This window comes from Ostrinia furnacalis, unplaced genomic scaffold, assembly GCF_004193835.3.
Source record: "Ostrinia furnacalis isolate ACB-3 unplaced genomic scaffold, ASM419383v2 OfSCF0995, whole genome shotgun sequence".
NCBI classification, from domain to species: Eukaryota; Metazoa; Arthropoda; class Insecta; order Lepidoptera; family Crambidae; genus Ostrinia; species Ostrinia furnacalis.
The window spans coordinates 703,963-726,658 of record NW_021131234.1 but is presented as its reverse complement, the minus strand read 5'-3'; the positions used below and the strand labels follow the sequence as shown (position 1 = coordinate 726,658).

Genomic DNA, 22,696 nt, shown 5'->3' with positions numbered 1-22,696 from the left:
GAGACTGCCGGGGGGCAAGCGCCTACGAGACATCAAGTGGATCAGCGTGTGGTGCCGCAGGTTTACTGTGAGTAAAATACAATAATAATAATAATAACTAGATCCAGCATGTGCACCACTTTCACTTTTGTCGATTATTTTGCGCTTAAAACGGCCTCTACGTGTTGGATCTGTATCCCCACGCAAGCCTTATAAAGGACCGGGCCACTTTTGACCCGTGAGCTCCAAAGCGTACAAACATAATAATAATCTTCCTCTAGCTGATGAGATAAAACAAATGTGGCACCAAGAAGTTCCCATTGTTATCTCGTCTACCGGCGTAGTCCCAAAAAAAAAAAACAATAGTTATAGACACGTGCTCAATAGTACGGTTTTTAAACCCATCCACGCTTACACTGCAAACCTCCTAAGACATCTAATGAACCAGGATACTTGGCATAAGCCCGTACCTGTTTCATTACTGCCGACTACGGTCGAGATCAAAATTCTTTTGGAAAAATAATAATAATAATAAATTTATTTTCGTAACTTAGTCTAATAATATACAGATAATGGCAGGAACTTCCCTTTAGGCAAGACATTGCCTGTGTTGGGAAGAACCGCTCCTACCACAATTATTCACTTAACTGGTAAACTGTTTGATGCAACAGTTAATTTATTTATTTGCATTATAAGTACCATGCTCTCGTGTCAGTCTCCACTGCAGGAGAACGACCCTTAGGCTAGTCAATGAGCCTTCATTAGTAGTACAGTTCTTGCAACTTACGAAGGCGAGTAAGCTTTACTTGTGTGTGTTGTGTACGTGTACATGCACATAACGATAGTGTAATGTCTATCAAAACTTTTGAAAACGAACAGTAGCGACACATGTAAAGCTCACTCGCCTTCGTGAATTGCAACAACTTACTGGAACCTCAAGATGTAACTAGATTTTAGCCTTTTGTACTTGGGTGGTGCAGATGGAGGGAGAGTCTCAAAAGACCACAGCTATCATATTTCAACAGCCGTACCCATATAAATTCCGCGTCACTCTTTGCTGGGGTCTGATCCCATTGTCCTCAAGCTTCACCGTCGGCTTAAGATTATCCACGGGAGGAATGACGGTGGTCCTATTCTACTATGCCAGAAGGCTTAAATTACCGTGCAATTTGAGCCGTGGGAATCAGCAACAATAATGTAAAAATAGTGTTATGTTTTCGACTGTTAGGTACGGGACTATTCCCACCTCTCTTTCCCACCGCTGCATCTCCTGTGTAGCCAGAATCTACAGCTTGACCGCCAATAAAAACCCAACCAGTAAAGGTTAAAGTACGACTGTTAGGTACCTTACAAAATCAACAAAAGATTCTGCCAATCTACGTTTTCGAAAGTATTTGTCTTTTCTTTACGCATAATGAACATGACCTCCGCATTTGAGGAATCACGGATAAAAGATTTAGTAAATGATGAACACTTTAGTAGTTTCAAAATTATTACCTACATGAATAACAAACAAATAGCCAAACCATATTATTTTGATTATGGTGTAGAATTTGTTTAGTTAGGTATAGGGTTTGTAGAATTTAGAAGCTTTCACTGGACGATATTTGATAATTTTTTAAAATGTGAGCAATTTGGCAATTCTTAATTAAGATTTTATGCGATCTGGGGGCACGGCAGTGCCCCCGCCAAGTCGAGTGCGAAGCAAACACTGCCGTACCATCTTTACTGGAACCATTTCGCCGCATTTTCAGGCCTCTATTTGAGAACCTCTGGATAAGACCAGAACGCAGACATTTTTGTCATCTAGTAAGCTATAATCACATACTTAAAATCCAAAATTTCAAGTTTGTAGGTCATTTAGTTCCGAAGTTAAGCGAAAGCAAAGTTTCGCATTTACGACACACTCACTCACTCACTGATGATCATCAAAATAGAACTAGTACTTCCCATTAACTTAGAGAGCTGAAATTTGGTACAGAGTTAGGGTTTAATGACTACATAAAGGGAAAACTATAAAAACTAGGAAAATCGAAGATCTGGAGTAACACCACATTCATAATCAATACTACTAGCGCCACACCGGCACCGTGGTGTTGGCCTGTACCGCTCATCGCTAGATGGCGTGGCACTTGTTATTAAAACAATTTCTGATACGTTGTCCATTTTAAAGGTCGTTGAGTTTATTTGTGTTTAATATCGTAAAAAAAATAGCGATATTAAAAGAAAAGACGCCGACGTTAAATAATTATGCCACTTTCTACAAAAAGAAGTGAAATCCCACCAAAAACATTNTGCTTATTTATTCAATCAAAAGGACATAGCAAAGAACACCTTTATTAATCTCTCTCTTCTCTCCTTCTTACAGTGTCAGGGAACCAAAAGAGCGGCGTCACCACGATCACGTACCGCCGGCCACTCGCCGCCAAAGACTACACTAAGGACAAGGAAGTGATGACCACCCGCTCCCAGTCCGTCATCGCAGCCTTCGGGCCGCTGAATACCAGGTCTGAGGCGAATGCGCACTCCTTCATGGACACCACGAGGATCGATGTGCAGCTCGACTTTGGGGCTATGGTGAGTATTTTGTGAGAAATTTTTACTTATTTGGACAAGAGATCAGATATACTAGTACTACTATGGTATTACATATTAACAGAATTGATTTGTCAGGTCTAGTTGAAAAACTGGGCATTTACTCGTAATTAGGAAGGTTTGGTGTTACGATTACGAGGACTCATAATTTCTATTCTGGATTACCCATTGGTTTTGTTAGATGACTTGGACCGCTAGTAATATTTTCAGTAAATCCATGTGACAAGCAAATAAATAAAATCATAGCGCCTCGATTTGCTGAAAAACCGGAGCTTCGGGCCAACAAGAGTAACGTCTGTTTAGAGTGGGGTCAGTCAAAGCCTCATCATTTGTCATCACTGTGTGACAGCGAGAACGAGAGCACATAGTGCCTTATTGTTCTGCATTCAGTTACACTGGCGTTGTCATTAATGTGTAGCCTATCCTATCCCATCTTGTCAGCGTAGGTAGTGAAGGCCTCGTAGCGGCGGCGCGCGATTTGTTCACGCGCACCGTTAGCGAAGAACAGGGGAGGTACTACTTCCCTGAAGCCAGTCGTCGCTTGCTCCAGCAGAGCGAGCCACAGTCTGGGGCGGAGCCGCGAAAGAATGTCCAGGCCGTCTAGCTCGGACAATAACTCGCAGCTCCGTCTCAAAGATTTCGGGAGGACACCGTCAGGTTTTAGTGAGTAGGCCCTGCCCATCTGGCAGGGAGAGCCTCACATAACCCACTGGTTCCCCCGGGCCAGTGGGTATGCAATTTCATGCATTTCCTGACAAAAAAAAAGGTAGTGCAGGTGCAAATCTCCTATTTGACTTTAGTAAATAAGAGACGGCCGTGCTCCTGGAGTAGACTAATCGACCTGATGATGACCATACAACACACTTTCCCCAGAACGACAACACGTGCATCGGCCTGGCCGAGATCGCACCGGATGGCCCGCCGGCGTGGCCGGCGCGCGTCATCGCCGGCGCTTCCAACTTCTCCGCGCGTATCGGGCCCACAGGCGGCGTTAGGGGGTACACGCCTCTTACTGGTCAGTTCACACTGTATTTATATACCATGGATGAGACAAAGAGTGTTGTAGAATGGGGTGGAGTTAACGATGTTTTCATTCGAAAAATCTAAATCAAAATTAAAAATATTTATTCAGTTTAGACCACAAGTAGCACTTATGAACGTCAAGATATACTTAGTAAATAATAAAAAAGGTAGCCCTTATGGAGCACTTTACATGTGGGCCCTGCCAGCGCTTCGAGACAAACATATGGCAAGTGCTGAGAAGAAATTGGTTAAAGCAGTCATATTTTGGGTTTCATGAGGCTTGTACTAAAGCATAACCTCTATCACATTGGTGAGAGAGAATAGAGCTATAGGGACGTCGTAGAAAGTCCGATATATAAGAACGTAATAGCCTGATTTAAGAAGACTGATTTTACTTGAGTTGTATTTTCTCTAGGCAGTCGAAGTCGCCATATTTGCCGTTGTTACATAAAAACCTTCATTATTAATTGACTTGCCTTAATTTGTCTAATAGACTGGTAAGAGAAAGATCGAAGATAGTTGAAGATACTATTCTTACTTAAGGAAATTGTATGAACCATTTAAAAACTTTTTCTATTTTTTTTTCTCTAATCATTTCATGCAGCCAATGACATATCAAATGGATTCCTATTTGGTAATTACTTTCGCATATTATTCCATTAATGTTGTGCAAGTACCTATTTTACATAGATTTCGTTCAGCATTCTTAGACCTGGTTCAGACACTGTCAGTTTCGTGCCTGGTGGTTCTCATGGGCGATGCATTGAGTTACAAACCTCATAGAAACCGTGCGGTTGTGGTTTGATGCAAATGTACGAGAACTAAAGTCCGGTCGCCGAGCACGTAGAATTTCGTTGTAGTAGTTGCTGTCGCGACTGTACGTGTCGGGCTTCAGCAGTGAGTGGGCGAGCGCGGCAGCAATATAATTACGCGCGAGCGATAAGGATAGGTAGCTTGGGGTCATTGGACGAAATTCTACGTGCTCGGCGACTTGACTATAGTAACCGCGCGATTCGCTGGGTCTGAACCAGACCTTATAACGTATCTTAAAACGTCATTTCTGGTACCAGGTACAAACATAATATTTCAATTTGTCCTTTTTCGTACCAGGTCACCCATCGTGGGGCATCGCGTGGTACATCAACGACCAGCTGATCCCCGAGATCTACGTGGAGAGAGGCAAGACTTACACATTCATCGTCGAAGGAGGTGATGACAGGACTAACCCTGCCAAGTGAGTGGTTAAGTAGAGAGTTAAATTTTTAACCGACTTTATGAACGGTAAAGACAGATTCGTCTCAGAATTCGAAATAGCCAGATGTAGTAGTGGACATCACTACAGATTTTCACTTTCACTTCACTCTACCAACTACCAATAGCGGAACCCGGTACATGATTATTTTGTTTAGTGCCAAACCGAAAGTCATGAACCACGAAAAAGTTTTGGGAAGGAGAGAGAAGAAATCGCGCTTAATCCAGTTTAGGTAAAGTAATAAACTAAGGCTGGGGTTGCACCAACTTAAGTACTTTTATTTTAACAAACATCAAAAATTTTACAAACTCCATACAAATAACACCGGTTACCGTTAAAGTTAGGTGGTGCAACTCAGCCTTTAAAAATATTCTTAATAGTAGGCCTTGCCCATATTTTGGGGGATAAATGTCAATTCTGTGTTCCTAAACAAATATTAACGTTCCACAGATTTCACCCGTTCTACATCAGCGACTCCTCAGAAGGCGGTTTCGGCCAGAAGAAGGAGGAAGAGCGCAGGAAGCAGCGCGTGTTTGCGGGGGTCGCCTACGACAACGAGGGGTATCCCTACCCTACGGCTGGTTAGTATACACCCTACCCCTAGCATCCCTACCCTACGGCTGGTTAGTATACACCCTACCCCTAGCATCCCTACCCTACAGCTGGTTAGTATACACCCTACCCCTAGCATCCCTACCCTACAGCTGGTTAGTATACAATCCCACCAAAAACATTCTGTAAAAAATTAGCCAAGTCTCGATGGAGCTGCCTGTTTATCTCTAAAAAGTAATGAAATCTAGACAAAGTCGTGCCAAGTCTATGGTTCCTTACTGCGATTTATTTATTATTATATTTAATGTTGTGTGACTTGGCCGTTGAACAATCTTTATTACGATAATCATACATAAGTATTATTGAAATACGTAGCTTTATTATGCCTACAATTGACTGGTTATTGAATCAACGTTTTCCAAGTGCAATTTATTTTCCATCGTCAATGGGTAGCGGTTTTGGCGACAGATTGGTGCAATGGTGTCATGGAGCATCTGGTTTGGTACCCTTCAACGGCCAAGTCACACAACATTAAATATAATAATAAAGAAATCGCAGTAAGGAACCATAGACTTGGCACAACTTTGTCTAGATTTCATTACTTTTTAGAGATAAACAGGCAGCTCCATCGAGACTTGGCTAATTTTTTACAGAATGTTTTTGGTGGGATAATATTGTCTGAAACAAGGACAGCTCGATCATTCGTTATTAAAATTTCTTAGCTATTAGAGTCCCTACAATCTACATCATTATTTCGTTAGGTATTCTTGAAAGTATCCAGTTACGCGAGTAAACTTGAATGGTAGTAGACAATAGGTCAATTTTGGGCTTAAGGCTGGTTTCTGAGAACTACTTCGTTTATTAACAAGGTAATAATGACTTGGTTTCATTGAGGATTTGCCTCTGACTTTTTCATCTCTATTTGATATACCACCTGAAAAAACTTAAGATATGCTCGCAAGCATACAATGACGATATCAACACGATAAATTACGTTCAGACAGTCAAATCGATAGTAGGTACGTAAAATTAATGTATCGTGCCCAAATCTTGCTTGCCTGACAGCTCGTATATCGATTGCTTCAGCGCGCATGCTCCTAGCTTTCCCGCCAAAATGTGACGTTTGGCGATTTGCCGGCACAAATGGAATACGAGAGATGTGTAATCACACAAAAAATACGACGAAAGATATTATTTTGTCTGTGTTCATATAGTGTAGGTATTTTTAAGTCATGCCTTTCCCCACCTTATGATTAGTACATGCTGCTGTTTTTAGGTCAACATTAAACTCTTCAGTACATAGCGGGTTGCAATAATAATCTAGTAATTGACAGAAATATCATTAAGTTCACAATCATACTAATAACGGGATTAAACTAACGTATTGAATTTCAAAAGTCAGAAGGGGCGGCAAAAATTGAATGGCCTACTAGCGGCAAATTTGTAAATCCGACACTGGAAAGAAAACTAAAAGTGGTTGATTACAAACGATAACGATGAACATAATAAGTATTCAGTCAGCATATTATTGCATCAGCCTTATCCCACGATAAAAATTATTAACACAAGAATTTTGTTCAACTTAAATCCATCGAGAGATATAAGGCAACAAGCCTTCGACTTTATGAAAGTCACATATACTGCGACCAATAAATTATATTCAACAATCAAAGCAACCGCAGTATTAAGAAAGCATAGGCAATGTCAAATGTCCTAAAAACCAGACTGACATACGAGTAGATGAGCAACCACTACCTACCTTCTCACATTAGCCGATAGGTTATCCCAATGTGGTGTTAGAGCTAACTATTCTTTGGGCCTATTTGTATGTATGGCCTGAAAAGTGCCTACTTTTAGAATTATCATCATCATCATCTCAGCCATAGGACGTCCACTGCTGAACATAGGCCTCCCCCAATGCTTTCCATGTTACCCGGTTGGTAGCGGCCTGCGTCCAGCGCTTTCCTGCTAGGTACCTTTATGATGTCTTTTAGTCTCGGTACTTTTAGAATATGTACTGAATTTTAATTATATCTTTCCTCTTCTCCAGGTTAACTTCGGCGACGTGTTCATACCACCCGGCCTAGATCCACCCAGGCCGCGGGTGCTGCCAGAGTTCAAGAGACTGGCCCACGGCCTACGCTCCGGCAACATCAGTGTGCTGGACGCGAAGACTTTCTACATACCCAACCTGCACTACGATGGTGCTGGTCCCGACGCCTATTTCTGGGTCGGGAACGGCACCGAGCCCAGTCCTTTTGGGACTAAAGTAAGTCCTCTTATCTCATACCACTTGCATATAGGAGCACCTTCACAGAGACTGTTCCCACCGCTCGTTCCCACAGCTGAAATTCATGTGTAGCCAGGATGTATAGCTTGCACCAATATCAGTGTGCTGGACTGGATGTCTAGACTTTCTAAATAGCCAACCTGCACTACGATGGTGCTGGTCCCGATGCCTATTTCTGGGTCGGGAACGGGACCGAGCCCAGTCCTTTTGGGACTAAAGTAAGTATCCTTTAGTGCCATTTAATACCACTTCTCTAGAGGTTCATCAAGATGAGTGCAATAGTTTTGCTAGTGAGCTAACACCACAATGTGACAGACACATTGACCTTTGTAAAACAAGCTTAACGTCAACTAACGTCAACGTTTTATGACAAGATCATAGGCGGCAGGAGTGATAGGGAATTCCGCGAGGGCTAGAAGTCCAGTCCCTCTAGAAGTCTAGAATCTAGACAATACAACAATCCCTTAGTAAGGCAACAAAAACACGCAGTGAAGCAATGAATAATAATAGTTGTCATTATTGTAGACTATGCATAGTCTAACAGTACAGGCACTCGTGCAAGAACTACTACTACACATTGCACACTAACACAATAACCTATCCAATTTAGATAATCCAATATGAAGCCACGGCATACAGCATCCACATCATCAAAAAATCTGATTCCACTTTCCCTTCCAGGTCCCCAACGAGATGGGGTCCCTCCACCCGCTCCGAGGGTACCAAGGCGAGGACATAGAGATCCAGCTGCCTGGCAAGCTGACGGCTTATGACGTGGACTGGCTGGCGGTCTGGTGCGTGGAGTACCGCCACAACTTCGGGCATGTGTATATACCGAAGGACTTGGACGTGCCACCTGCATTGGGGCAGACGAAGATCACTGTGAGTGCGAGAGGTTTGGTTGGGGATAGAGGTTTTGTTTGCAACGCTAGAGAGGATATTTGAATTTGATTTGATTTTATTTGAGGTCACTAACCTGTTTTGTATAGTAGAGCAAACTATTGAGCTAGAGCCTCTTCCATGAAAGGGTTTGTAGGTCACATTAAGATATGCGATCTAAACCAGCCCTTTGGTTACTCCAGAAGAGTTAAAGAAGATCCTGAAGATTGGAAAAGACTTGAATGTCCTTGAAATGTTTCTAGCTGGACACTTTTTACTTGTTGTCATATGAATTTCCAACATGTCCAATGATTTAATTTTATGGACGTAATAGTAAATTTAAACTGCACACAACACACTGCTAATTACACATTACTAAATCGCGGTGGTGTCCTTTAATTTAACTTAAAGCCTAAAATTAACAATAATTACAATTAATTATGAAATCCTACACATTTTCTTATTTTCAGCACTAATAACTTCTTTAATTTAACATCTCACCATCCATTACTAACCATGTCTTTCAGCGCTGCCAAGGAATCATTACCATCATTTTCCAATTGCAGGGTAAAAGGAAGAAGCCTTCAAAACGGGGGCGGACTAACAAATCCCAAAGACTAACCGACCCTCGGCCTAGAAACCGTCAACCTTCGTGGTTGAACGACTGGTTGCAGCGGTTTTATGTTAATTAGTTTAACTACGCTTTAAGAATACATCAACCTTTAGAAAGAGACGGCAAAACAATTATAAAATTGGTCGCTTTTCAGTGAAAAGGTACAGGAGGTTGGGCACGATCCGTTTGAGATAAGTAAAGTTACTTATACTGAAAAACAAGTACTTACATAATAAAGAATTGAATAAAACTGGTCTAGATGTGAGGGCTCTCCCTCGTCTTAACTCTTGCTGATTTAGCATTAGGCTTAGTACACAAGAAGTGTTATTTTAAACTTAAAACAAAATTATTTTTGCAGTGAAAAACACTAATGGTTGATGGAATTCTTGATAGGCTCTCCGTTCTAAACTCTATGATGTTACGAAAAAACTAACTCTTTTCAATTTTCCAAGGGGAATTTATAATCCAAAATCTCATTTCCCTGAATTTTCAAATTCGTAACTATTCGAGTTTAAAACAAAATATTTTTTTATTATAATTATTTTATTGTTAATTGTTACTCTATATTTGTTTACTAAATCTTACTAAAGACTGAATTGTTTGTTTGTTAATAAATCATTGTTTGTTACTAATCCATGCGTTTCATGTTTCTTTTCTTTGCTGCCTTGGAAAATGGATATTTACAGCCTGCTTGGTGGTATAACCCCGTAAGTTATATGTTTAATTTATATCAAAAACTTCTATGTATAAGTATTTGGTAGTAGAATATAGAGTACTGAGGAAATGCTTGATGGTAGGGTCTAGACCATGTGTACCTGACGTAACTCACAGCCTAACGGTCGTTCGGGATATTTACATGACAGCTTTCCAAATTAGTGCGCCTTTTATAACTTATCTACAACTTAATTCGTCGATTAGCAAGCGAGAGAAGTAAAGTTACGAAGGTTATAGTTGGGTTGAGATCTGTAATATTATTTAGATACTGAACAGCTTCTTTAAAGTATACATACCTACATAGAAGTATTTGAATTGACTAGCTAGGNAGTATTAGAAAGTTACTGCCGCAGCAAAGGTGTTAAATCAACAAGTCAATTGTATTGTCGAATGATCGATGAATGTCTGATACCACAACTGCAACTGCATCCCGGACAACTACGGAACTCTATTTCAGCAAGAAGGTGTCTCACCACACACGGTGGACCTCGATGGAGACATTGAGGACCTCCGTGTCCGTGTGAGGATTTTTTTTTTTCAAATAAATGATCAGCAAGTACAGGGACATACCCTAGCCGCCTCGGTCACCAGATCTCACACCATGCGACTTTTTCTTGTGGAGATATCTCAAGTCAAAAGTTTACAGCAAACAATCCTTAAATAATTCAGGTTCTGTAAGAAAATATCCGCCGTGAATTTGCAAGAAAATTATTAGCGCGATTTGCTCTCGTATAGTTGCGAATGTAAGGGTGAGAGTGGCTAGAGTAAAACGGGCATCATTTAAACGACATTGCCTATAAAAAAATTAAATCTAAACTCCAGTTTCCATTCCATTCATAAAATTTATTTGTGTTCATTTTTGAAGTTGAAAAATTCCCACTGGACAGTGGACACCCTTTATTTCTTCTTCATTTCCCAATATTCCAATATACACCGGATATAATATTCTACTAAGAATTCATAATAATGTCTTAAATAATGTTTTAATGCCGGTTTTCTTTAATCAATCCTTATCAAAATCAACTGTCAAACGTCATTATGTTTTTGGTCAAAACATTAACGGTTTTCAAAGTTTTTACATAGGAAATTTCATATTGTTTACAAGATATTTGATCACAGATTGAAATTTGACAGGTGAAGGTCATTTTCGTTTTCGGCCGAAAATGAGACTGAAGCCGAAGCTTCGTTTTCGTTTCCGTTTTCGGCTGAAAATCCATATTCGGTCGGACACTAGAAATTAATAAAACTGGTCAAAATGTGAGGGCTCTCCCTCGTCTTAACTCTTGCTGATTTTGCATTAGGCTTAGTACACAAGAAGTGTTATTTTAAACTTAAAACAAAATTAATTTTGCAGTGAAAAACACTAATAGTTGATGGAATTCTTGATGGGCTCTCCGTTCTAAACTCTATGATGTTACGAAAAAACTAACTCTTTTCAATTTTCCAAGGGGAATTTATAACCCAAAATCTCATTTCCCTGAATTTTCAGAAAATTCGTAACTATTCTAGTTTAAAACGAAATATTTTTTAATTATAATTATTTTATTGTTATTTGTTACTCTATATTTGTTTCCTAAATCTTTATGCCTATGAAAGACTGAACTGTTTTTTATTAATAAATCATTTTTGTTACTAATCCATGCGTTTCATGTTTCTTTTCTATGCTTCCTTGGAATGTGGATATTTACAGCCTGCTTGGTGGTATAACCCCGTAAGTTATTACTTATTAGTAAACTTATTTGTTTAATTTATGTCAAAAACTTCTATGTATAAGTATGTATTAGGAAGTAGAATATAGACTGTGGTACGGTAATAAGGAAATGCTTGTTGGTAGGATCATAGAAAAAACAAATCTAGACTTGACGTAACTAACAGCCTAACGGTCGTTCGGGATATTTACATGACAGTTTTCCAAATCAGTGCGCCTTTTATAACTTATCTACAACTTAATTCGTCGATTAGCAAGCGAGAGAAGTAAAGTTGCGAAAGTTATAGTTGGGTTGAGTTCTGTAATATTATTTAGATTCTGAACAGCTTCTTTAAAGTATACATACATAGAAGTATTTGAGTTAACTAGCTTAGTATGTAACTGTATTTGGTAACAGTGTATGCATGCGGGCGAAACGTAATGTATTATGCCCACGAAATACAAAGATTTCTCTTTATATCAGTACTATACTGTGCTATTTCATTTCGCCCATACACCTGCATTGTCGCTTAGTTACTGTACATTTATCACTATGTATTTATTGCTTTCAACGAAATTAATGGCTTTTTATATTATTTTACTAAAACCTGGAGGGGTCTATCCTCGAAATTAGTAACTTTCTTTTTCACAATCTTGGATTTCGGTGGTAAGTGGTGGTGTACCCACGTAAATTAGAGTTACAAATGCTAAGTAATAGTATTACAAAAGAATTATAGTTAACTATGTTTCAAGCTTTATAAATGCTTACAGACGAGCTCAACGACCTCCCAGACCCCTTACAGCGCCGCCAATAACTGTAAGGAGATCCTGGATAAGAGGCTGCAAATCCGGTGGGAGATCCAGGTTGGTAGCAGTTCTATTTTATGACAAAACTTTGGTTTTAATACTGCCCGTCCGCTGCTTTGAACGACTGAACGTAATGTGAGAAAAATATAGGTGTAGACAGAATTTTTAAAAGATTGAGCTGTGGTAAAAACTACCTATAGGTAGAGCGAGGATTCGTATGATGTTTTCAGTTTTGGGAATCAAATTGCTCACAGGTTCCCAAAATTTTATAAACTGAAATATGACAGAATACGAAGTCACTCCATAATAAAAAGTAACTTTTAGATATTCAAAACATTAAAATTATTTCAGCTGAAATATTTTCAGCATAAAGATTCTTTTCAAGGCAGCGGGCGAACTGTTTTATTATTACGAGCTAAGTTATTATAATTTCAATACTACATAACTACTTTTAAACTGGAAAATGTTGTGCATTGGTTTGCTTTGTTACCTAAAGTTATACTTTGATTATTTTGTAATTATTTAGCTCACAAAATAATAACTTCATTATGTTTCCACTCAAGCCGGTAACCTGTGAATTGAGAAGGTAAAGATATGACGTTTGAATGTTTTAATAATTTGTTTGATATTAAATTTTGTATAATATGCTAAATGGTACTTTAGATCACCCTATTGCCAGTATACATTTTATGTTGGTTACAATACTGTTCACACCAGCACTACTAGCGCTAACTACAGGACGTGAGATCCTATTTTCGTCCAAGTTTTACCTGAAACTAACACACACGTGGATATTTTGATTCCAAAACTATCTACCTACCATTGAATGAATTTGTGGGCATGGCGTAAGACCCGGTGTGAATGTACGGACTAGATGCCACAAGATTGAATTGAAACTTTGAATGGCTAAAGTCCGGTCGCCGAGCACGTAGAATTTCGTCCAATGACTGTGCGACGCGATAGGCGGCCGCAGTGAGTGTGCGAGTACGACAGCAATATAATTATGCGCGAGCGATAAGGATGGGTAGCTTGGAGTCATTGGACGAAATTGTACGTGCTCGGCGACCGGACTTTAGATACCATTGGATATATCACTAGTCTAGTACCCTGACTTTGACCTGATATGGAGTGCCCTCACTTCCTATTTTCAACCAGTTCATGCGTCCTAACACCTGACCTCCTTACAGGGCGATCATGTCCAGATAACTCTGGCAGCGAGACTGCGCAAGGACCAGTACATGGCCTTCGGCATCTCAGGAGCTGAAGGCAAGCCGGCCATGTTGGGGGCTGACGTCGTAGTCGCATTTTGGAACTCCAAGTAAGTGTATTTGGAGTAACATACAAGAAATTAGTTGGTAGTACCTACCTAGATCCTGACTGTCATGGGAACTTTGATACATTATGCTCAGAGCAACACCCTAGAGATTTGTAACATTAGACAAGAAACGCAGCCGGGCAAAAAGAAAGAAGCTATTTCGGAATTTAAATTATCAGGAATGTTATTTTGTCTAAGGGGTATCTCGTCGACTGAATAACCGACTTTGCTAGGAATCGTATTCCTGAATTAAGTGTCTTAATCTTTTGGAAAATATTCTGTGTTGTATTTTGCAAACATGCTGCCTATTTGGAGGTATGTAAAACATCTAAAATCCGTGTAGATTTTATTGATGTAGGTATATATTTTTTACAAAGACTCGTGGCGATGGATGTAACGCAGTGTTTAAAATCATCGAAGTCACAGTCTCTAATCAAGATATGGTTCTGCTCTTCAAGTACATATCGTTTGACGAAAATATCGGAACTACCACTGGCAAATAAGATCAATCAAGAGAACATGTGATACTCATATCACTACATCATGACGATGATGATGATTTCAGGACCAACAAGCCGGAGGCAGTGGACTACACGATATCGCACCTGGCGCAGTGCGATGGCAGTCAAGGCGTCTGCCCTGACGCCAGGGTGGGCGGCTCCAACGATGCTGTCTTAGGTAAGCCTTTAAATCCTCTTCTATATCTTCTTCAGGTAAATGGCCATTAAACAGTTATCAGACTCGGACATGATAATCTACGGGACTATTCGCACCTCTCGTTCCTAACTCCTGAAGCAGGAGCTTAACCGTATCTATCTTCTAGATAAAGCAACATAATATCAATATCGATAGCATAATGTAGCATATTACCTACATCATAATTATTTTTACGTCCATATGATTACCAAAATGAACTATCAAGTATCAAACAAGCATCAATCAAAGTATTGCTGATTGGTTTTGAGAAAGATGTTTTCATTGATGATGATCTTCGAAGGCTCTGAAGGTCATTCTAACGTGTGACATGAAAAGAAAGTAACAAGAACAATAAGCCATATCGATCTGATCGAAGAATGTCAAATGTCCATGGTATCTCGTAAATCTATACGACATAATATGATAAATGATATCCACGATAAGACAATCAAATCAAATCATTTATTGCTTATTTATTCAATCAAAAGGACATAGCAAAGAACACCTTTATTAATCTCTCTCTTCTCTCCTTCTTACAGTGTCAGGGAACCAAAAGAGCGGCGTCACCACGATCACGTACCGCCGGCCACTCGCAGCCAAAGACTACGCCAAGGACAAGGAAGTGATGACCACCCGCTCCCAGTCCGTCATCGCAGCCTTCGGGCCGCTGAATACCAGGTCTGAGGCGAATGCGCACTCCTTCATGGACACCACGAGGATCGATGTGCAGCTCGACTTTGGGGCTATGGTGAGTTTTTTGAGGAATATTTACTTAAATAGGTTGAGAGCCATATCTACTTCTAGAATTATTTTAACAGAAACAAGCAACTACAAGAACCCATGACTGAAAACAATTGCACAGCGTTTGGGTGTTATAGTTATCAAAATATTTTGGAATCCATTAAGTAGGTAGGGCGTACACGAATAAACTTTGTAAATATAATTGACGAGCTGTATCCTGATGAGACTAAAAAAGAGGCGCAGTGATTTGTTGAAGCACAAAGGTTTTGGGTCAGCAAATAGACGAGTATTTGGAGCGGGGTCAAATGAACTTAAAATCCCATGAACCATGAATCTGTTTCACGCCATGTTTACCATACGATACGGGGCTTTCATAACTCTGCACTAAGTTAGTTTAGCATCATTGCATTCATCTTGCCATAGCGGGATTAGCGGGGAGTGTGTACCAAATCCCTCATTTTTGATTTTGGTAAATTAGAAAGGATCGTGCTCCTGGAGAGGAGAATGCACGACCTTCTTCTCCCTCGGTCTTTAACTGATGAGGATCGCGACCACGTTAGTGTTCCTCCATATACTGCGGTCATAAGCTATGTGGACCGCAAGATGCGTACTTCCGCCCCCGTCTTTCTCACCGCGTCTGACCATGTCGTCGGTGCCCTACCCCGAGCAAACGACCTCATGATGATGATGTTTATATTCCCCAGAACGACAACACGTGCATCGGTCTGGCCGAGATTGCGCCGGATGGCCCGCCGGCGTGGCCGGCGCGCGTCATCGCTGGCGCCTCCAACTTCTCCGCGCGTATCGGGCCCACTGGCGGCGTTAGGGGGTACACGCCTCTTACCGGTCAGTTCACACTGTATTTATATACCAAGCATGACAACGAGTGTTCCAGAATGGGGTGGAGTTAACGATGTTTTCATTCGAAAAATCAAAATGAAAATCAAAAATATTTATTCAGTTTAGACCACAAGTAGCACTTATGAACGTCAAAATATACTTAGTAAATAATAAAAAAAAGGTAGCCCTTATAGGGCACTTTACATTTCTCCTTATCTTTTGGGCCCTGCCAGCGCTTCGAGACAAACATATGGCAAGTGCTGAGAAGAAATTGGTTAAAGCAGTCATATTTTGGGTTTCATGAGGCTTGTACTAAAGCATAACCTCTATCACGTTGGTGAGAGAGAATAGGGCTATCACGTCGTAGAAAGTTCGATATAAGAACGTAATTTAGCCTGATTTAAGAAGACTGATTTTACTTGAGTTGTGTTTTCTCTAGGCAGTCGAAGAACGCCATATTTTCTGTTGTTACATAAAACCCTTCACTATTAATTGACTTGCCTTAATTTGTCTAATAGACTGATAAGAGAAAGATCGAAGATAGTTGAAGATACTATTCTTACTTAAGGAAATTGTATGAAACTTTTAAAAATCTGTTTCAAATTTTTTTTTTCTCTAATTATTTCATGCAGCCAATGACATATCAAATGGATTCCTATTTGGTAATTACTTTCGCATATTATTCCATTAATGTTGTGCAAGTACCTATGTTATTTAGATTTCGTTGAGCATTCTTAGACCTGGTTCAGACACTGTCAGTTTCGTGCCTGGTAGTTCTCATTGGCGATGCACTGAGGTAGAAACCTCTTAGAAACCGTGCGGTTACAGTACAGTTTGATGCAAATGTTCGAGAACTGCCTAGCAATCGCGCGATTCGCTGTGTCTGAACCAGACCTTATAACGTATAACGTATCTTAAAACGTCATTTCTGGTACCAGGTACAAACATAATATTTCAATTAAAATTTGTCCTTTTTCGTACCAGGTCACCCATCGTGGGGCATCGCGTGGTACATCAACGACCAGCTGATCCCCGAGATCTACGTGGAGAGAGGCAAGACTTACACATTCATCGTCGAGGGAGGTGACGACCGGACTAACCCTGCTAAGTGAGTGGTTATGTAGAGAGTTTGAACGTTAAAGAGACTCAATCGCCTCAGATGTAGTAGTGGACAGAACTTCAGATTACTTATGCCTACTTTTTTGTTGCAAAATAGCAATTAACTACTACGAGTACAATCATATTACGTACTATGATGAAGTATGATGAGACTCCACGTTAACTGGTTGCATCGCCGTTTAACTTTCACTTCACTCTACCGATAGCGGAACCCGGTACATGATTATTTGTTTAGAACCAAACCGAAAGTCATGAATCCTTATTTTAAATCTAAGCATGAACCACGAAAAAGTTTTGGGAAGGAGGCTTAATTAATCTAAGGGAAGAAGAGAGAAGAAATCGCGCTTAATTAACTAGGTACTTTAACTTTAACAAAATTCAGAAATCTGTCAAACTCCATACAAATTACACCGGTTATCGTTAAAGTTAGTGATGCAACTCAGCCTAAGATAACTAGTTAAAAAATATTTTTAATAGTAGGCCTTGCCCATATTTTGGTGGATATAAGTAAGTGTCAATTCTTTGTTCCTAAACTTTTCACGTTCCACAGATTTCACCCGTTCTACATCAGCGACTCCTCAGAAGGCGGTTTCGGCCAGAAGAAGGAGGAAGAGCGCAGGAAGCAGCGCGTGTTTGCGGGGGTCGCCTACGACAACGAGGGGTATCCCTACCCTACGGCTGGTAAGGTTTTAAACCTTTGTTTGTCACCTGTCATCCGCTTTGCAATGGAGGGAAGTCGAACCTTAATTTCGAACTCCTCCTATGTTCTTCTGATTAATTTCGTTGCGGGTCCAATGACAGTTTATCTTTCCCCCGGGACAAACTTGACCTTCACTGGTTGGGTTTTTTGTGGCGGTCAAGCTGTAGATCCTGGCTACACAGGAGTTGCAGTGGTGGGAACGAGAGGTGGGAATAGTCCCTACAGCTGGTTAGTATACCCTACCCCTAGCATCCCTACCCTACAGCTGGTTAGTATACACCCTACCCCTAGCATCCCTACCCTACAGCTGGTTAGTATACCCTACCCCTAGCATCCCTACCCTACAGCTGGTTAGTATACAGCCTACCCCTAGCATCCCTACCCTATGGCTGGTCAATATCTCCTAGTAGACAATATACTTCGGCCAGAAGAAGGAAGACCGCAAGCAGCGCGTTTGCGGGGTTCGCCTACGACAACGAGGGGAATCCCTACCCTACAGCTGGTTAGTAAATATTATGAGGAATCGGTCGATACCAAATCGGTGTAGTGTGTGCACTTCCATACATGTTCATACTACTTAATTAACAGCCCGACCCGACTATCGGCCGACAAAATGTCGGTAGTCAGCGGGGTGTTTAAAGCTAACCCACGCTCTAGTGATGACCTCGGGCAGCACCTGGATACGGGCAGCGAAAGACCGGTCGTTTTTTAAGGAAATCCAGGGAAGGCCTTAGTTTAGCAGTGAACTTGCAACGAACGAACCCCGCACTTTACAATACATACTTAGTGACATTCCATAAAAAATGATCAGCGTGACTTACGTGTATAGTGATGAACGCCCACCTGCTCGCCTTAAGAAGATAGCTGGCTTCGTCTGGATCGTTTCTTCTGGGAGGCTTGCGTCCAGGAGTGGGCTGGCATGTCCTGAAAAGATGATTTGATTAATTTTATGATTGATTGTCATCTCAATTAAGGAAGGCAAGGGGTTTTTCATCCTTTAGTTCCCGTGCTGGTGTGTACTTCTATCTTTATCTATAGCAGCCTTTAGGGGGTTTGCCTCCGAACATAGGCCTCCTCTTCCAACTTTGAGAAGTCGGTGTGTACTTATTACACTTATTTTTCGTTATTTCCTCCCCAGTGGGCAGATACTGCGAGTGGACGCACAAGACCATAGACCAGTCTGCAGTGACGGAGACCTTCGAGGACTACATGAAGACCCTGCAGTTGGAGTGCAATGATGGCGAGCCAGCCGTGCTCAACTGGACCGTGGCCCACGAGACTCCGGACTTGGTCTACTACCAGGTAAAGAGTCTTCTCTATTCTTAGGTCTTCAATGAAACAGTAGAAGGTACCGCGCAAAGGTAGTGAGAATGATCGTAAATAATTAACTTTTAAAAAAAATAAAACCGACTTCAAATGCGTGAACACAAAAAAAACTAAAAATTGCGTATAAAAAAGTTCATCCCCAATTTTCCACCCTTGGGGGTGAAATATTTTCTTCAAATTCGCATGAAACCACCCTTTTGATAATACCTATTCAACAAAAAATAATCGTTCAAATTGATTTATAATCGGCGGAGATATTGCGTATAAAAAAGTTCATCCCCAATTTTCCACCCTTGGGGGTTGTTTTTTCTATTATTAAATTTAAATGGGACCACCCTTGAGGTATTACCTATACGCCGAAAAAAGATTTGTTCAAATCGGTTCATAATTGGCGGAGTTATCGCGTAACAAACATAGAAAAAAAAAAAAAACATACGGGTCGAATTGAGAACCTCCTCCTTTTTTTTGAAGTCGGTTGAAAACTTAAGACATAGCTTAAAATAGAGCCGTCCTAAAAAAATAATTGAAATAGCGAAGAAATTTCGAAACATACTTAGCCTAGGCGCAGTTCAACGATTTTTAGTCGGCCAATAGTTTGGGCCCGATTCTAATTTGTATTTATGAAGAATCAATCGGTGTAATGTGCGCACTTCCATACATGCCCATACTGATTAACTACCCGACTAAACTATCGACCGGCAAAAAATTTGCAGTCTGCGCCTAGACTTACCTACCTAACTGCAAAGATGCAATTTGATGCCGTGTACACGGCGCTCGTTTCTTACATTGTGATTTAGAATGTTTTTTATCGGATTTAAATAAAACTGATTTAACTTTTAACCACTTTGTCGGGTTCTCTGCTAGATTTCTATTGCCGTTAAAAATGTGCTGCTACCCACATTTTGTTACCGCATTGTTCACATACGAGAATTCTACAATATTAAAATGTAATGTAATTCAGCTGGTCAGTAAAATTCCTAGTGACGGGTAGCATCTGCGTTAATACACGGAAATGCAGCACGCCCATCCCCGCACGTATGGAAACCAGTCACACGTATGTGCACCATATTCATCATCATCATCATTTCAGCCATAGGACGTCCACTGCTGAACATAGGCCTCCCCTAATGCTTTCCACGTTGATCGATTGGTAGCGGCCTGCGTCCATCGCTTTCCTGCTACCTTTACGATGTCGTCGGTCCACCTTGTAAATGGACGTCCCACGCTACGTTGTCCGGTACGCGGCACCATATTATTTCATTTCTAATTTTCTATACAGACACGCCTGCGGGCGCGTGAGTTGCCGTATGGGACGTAGAGTCACGGGAAAGCCGGGAAGCGGTTGGAAGCGAGCAGCGCAGGGCATCCTGAGGGAGACCTTTATCCAGGGTGGATGCAGTCTATAATAATAGGAATAATGAGTGTGACTTACGTGTAGTGTAGAACGCCCACCTGCTCCCTTTAAGATGATAGCTGGTTTTGTCAGGATCGTTTCTTCTGGGAGGCTTGCGTCCAGGAGTGGGCTGGCATGTCCTGAAAAGATGATGACGATTAAAATGTATGAACAGGCAAATTGAGATCGATTGCCATCTCAATTAAGGAAGGCAAGGGGTTTTTCATCCTTTAGTTCCTTGCTGGTGTGTACTTCTATCTTTCTTTCTAGATATACAGGGTGGAAACGATAAGTGATCTCACTCGATTATTTTAAACTATACCAAATATTTAAAAAACCTAGTAGGTACTGTATGGAAGCTGGAAACATTGAATTTTCGGATAGTGCCAGTTTATTCTGTAACCTATTATTGGTATCGTTTGAAAGAGCTAGTGAAGCACTTTCAGGGTCAGTAACCAGTTTTTCGATATCTTGTAGTTTAGAAATAATCGAGTGAGATCACTTATCGTTTCCACCCTGTATAGGGGGTTCGCCTTCGAACATAGGCCTCCTCTTCAACCCTTTACCAACTTTGAGAAGTCGGTGTGTACTTATAACACTTATTTTTCGTTATTTCCTCCCCAGTGGGCAGATATTGCGAGTGGACGCACAAGACCATCGACCAGTCGGCGGTGACGGAGACCTTCGAGGACTACATGAAGACCCTGCAGTTGGAGTGCAATGATGGCGAGCCTGCCGTGCTCAACTGGACCGTGGCCCATGAGACACCGGACTTGGTCTACTATCAGGTAAAGAGTCTTCCCTGTTCTTAGGTTTTCAGTGGAAGAGTAGAAGGTACTGCGCAAAGGTAGTGAGAATGATCGTAAAAAACTTAAGACATTTAGCTTAAAATAGAGCCGTCCTAAAAAAACAATTGAAATAGCGAAGGATAGGCGATACGCCTAGGCGCAGACCAACGATTTTTAGTCGGCCAATAGTTGGGCCCGATTTAAATTTGTATGAAGAATCAATCTGTGTAATGTGCGCACTTCCATACTGATTAACTACCCGACTAAACTATCGACCGGCAAAAAGTTTGCAGTCTGCGCCTAGACTTATCTACCTAACTGCAAAGATGCAATTTGATGCCGTGTACACGGCGCTCGTTTTTTACATTGTGATTTAGAATGGTTTTTTTTATTGGATTTAAATGGAACTGATTAAACTTTTAACCACTTTGTCGGGTTCTTTGCTAGATTTCTATTGCCGTTAAAAATGTGCTGCTACCCACATTTTGTAACAGATGGCGTGTTCCTACTACAATAGGTACGAGAATTTAATATGAAATGTAATGATTTCAGTGCTACACTCACAACAATCTAGGCTGGAAGATCCACGTAGTCGATCCAGGCACAAAAGTTCCTTTCCCGGGAGATCAGCGGGCACAAATCAACATGGCGCCCCGTCCCGCGCCGGCGCAACTGACAGCTGTCACCTCTGCCATCGCCATCGGAATGATCAACATGGCCGCCAGATAAGGCAAAGATATACACGCGAGCTTGGGGCCTTGAGTACTGAGTTACTGGCTCGATGGGAAGACGTGTTAGATTTTTATAGGTATTGAAAAAACAATATAATTATTCAGCCTATGTACTCAAAGAAGATAGAAAGGAAATAAAGAAGATTTTAAAGGCAACTTTCATGCCGCGTCGCGGGGGTTTTAAAAAGTGACACGTACAGTCAAGCATAAAAAGTTATAACGAAATTTATTTTTGGTCAAAAAGTCAACTGTTATCTTCTTCATTTGTAAGTACTTACTGAATCTCAACACGTCATCTCATCGGAGTATAGATTGTGATATTGTTGGGATAAAGTATAATGTGCCCTGAGTTCGCGCCTCTTTGTACAGGTCTAAGAAATTGGGTAAATTATGTCAATCTACGTACATTATTATCAATTTCATATCAGTCATTATAAAGTGCATTTTGTGCATTAACTTTACAATTTAGGCTTTGGATACTTGAAAGTATGTAGTTAATATACTGTGACTATTAACATTTTATACAGTTACCCCCTTTCTTGTTAAAATATAATTGCCTATAGATAGACAATAATAAAGCACAACAATTATACAAAAGCTATTTATTCTTAAAATATAAATATACAATTATTATTATTTATATACAAATAACTATT

General features: G+C 40.7%; 1 protein-coding gene across 3 annotated transcripts in view; it reads left to right on the top strand.

Annotated features, from left to right (window-relative positions):
* Positions 1 to 22,632, top strand: part of LOC114350857 (protein Skeletor, isoforms B/C) — a 38,616-nt gene extending 15,984 nt beyond the window's left edge. Inside the window, exons 5-14 of one of the 3 annotated variants that reach the window (XM_028301802.1) lie at positions 9,870 to 9,890; positions 12,356 to 12,448; positions 13,579 to 13,709; positions 14,272 to 14,384; positions 14,942 to 15,150; positions 15,848 to 15,989; positions 16,968 to 17,091; positions 17,653 to 17,783; positions 21,146 to 21,309; positions 21,862 to 22,632. In XM_028301802.1, coding sequence (XP_028157603.1) covers positions 9,870 to 9,890; positions 12,356 to 12,448; positions 13,579 to 13,709; positions 14,272 to 14,384; positions 14,942 to 15,150; positions 15,848 to 15,989; positions 16,968 to 17,091; positions 17,653 to 17,783; positions 21,146 to 21,309; positions 21,862 to 22,038 — 1,305 coding nt within the window. In that variant the 3' untranslated portion in view covers positions 22,039 to 22,632. Of the gene's footprint in view, positions 1 to 9,869; positions 9,891 to 12,355; positions 12,449 to 13,578; positions 13,710 to 14,271; positions 14,385 to 14,941; positions 15,151 to 15,847; positions 15,990 to 16,967; positions 17,092 to 17,652; positions 17,784 to 18,940; positions 19,105 to 21,145; positions 21,310 to 21,861 lie in introns of all 3 variants that reach the window. The other 2 variants (XM_028301801.1, XM_028301803.1) reach the window with 2 other exon arrangements.
* Positions 22,633 to 22,696: the final 64 nt, after the last annotated feature.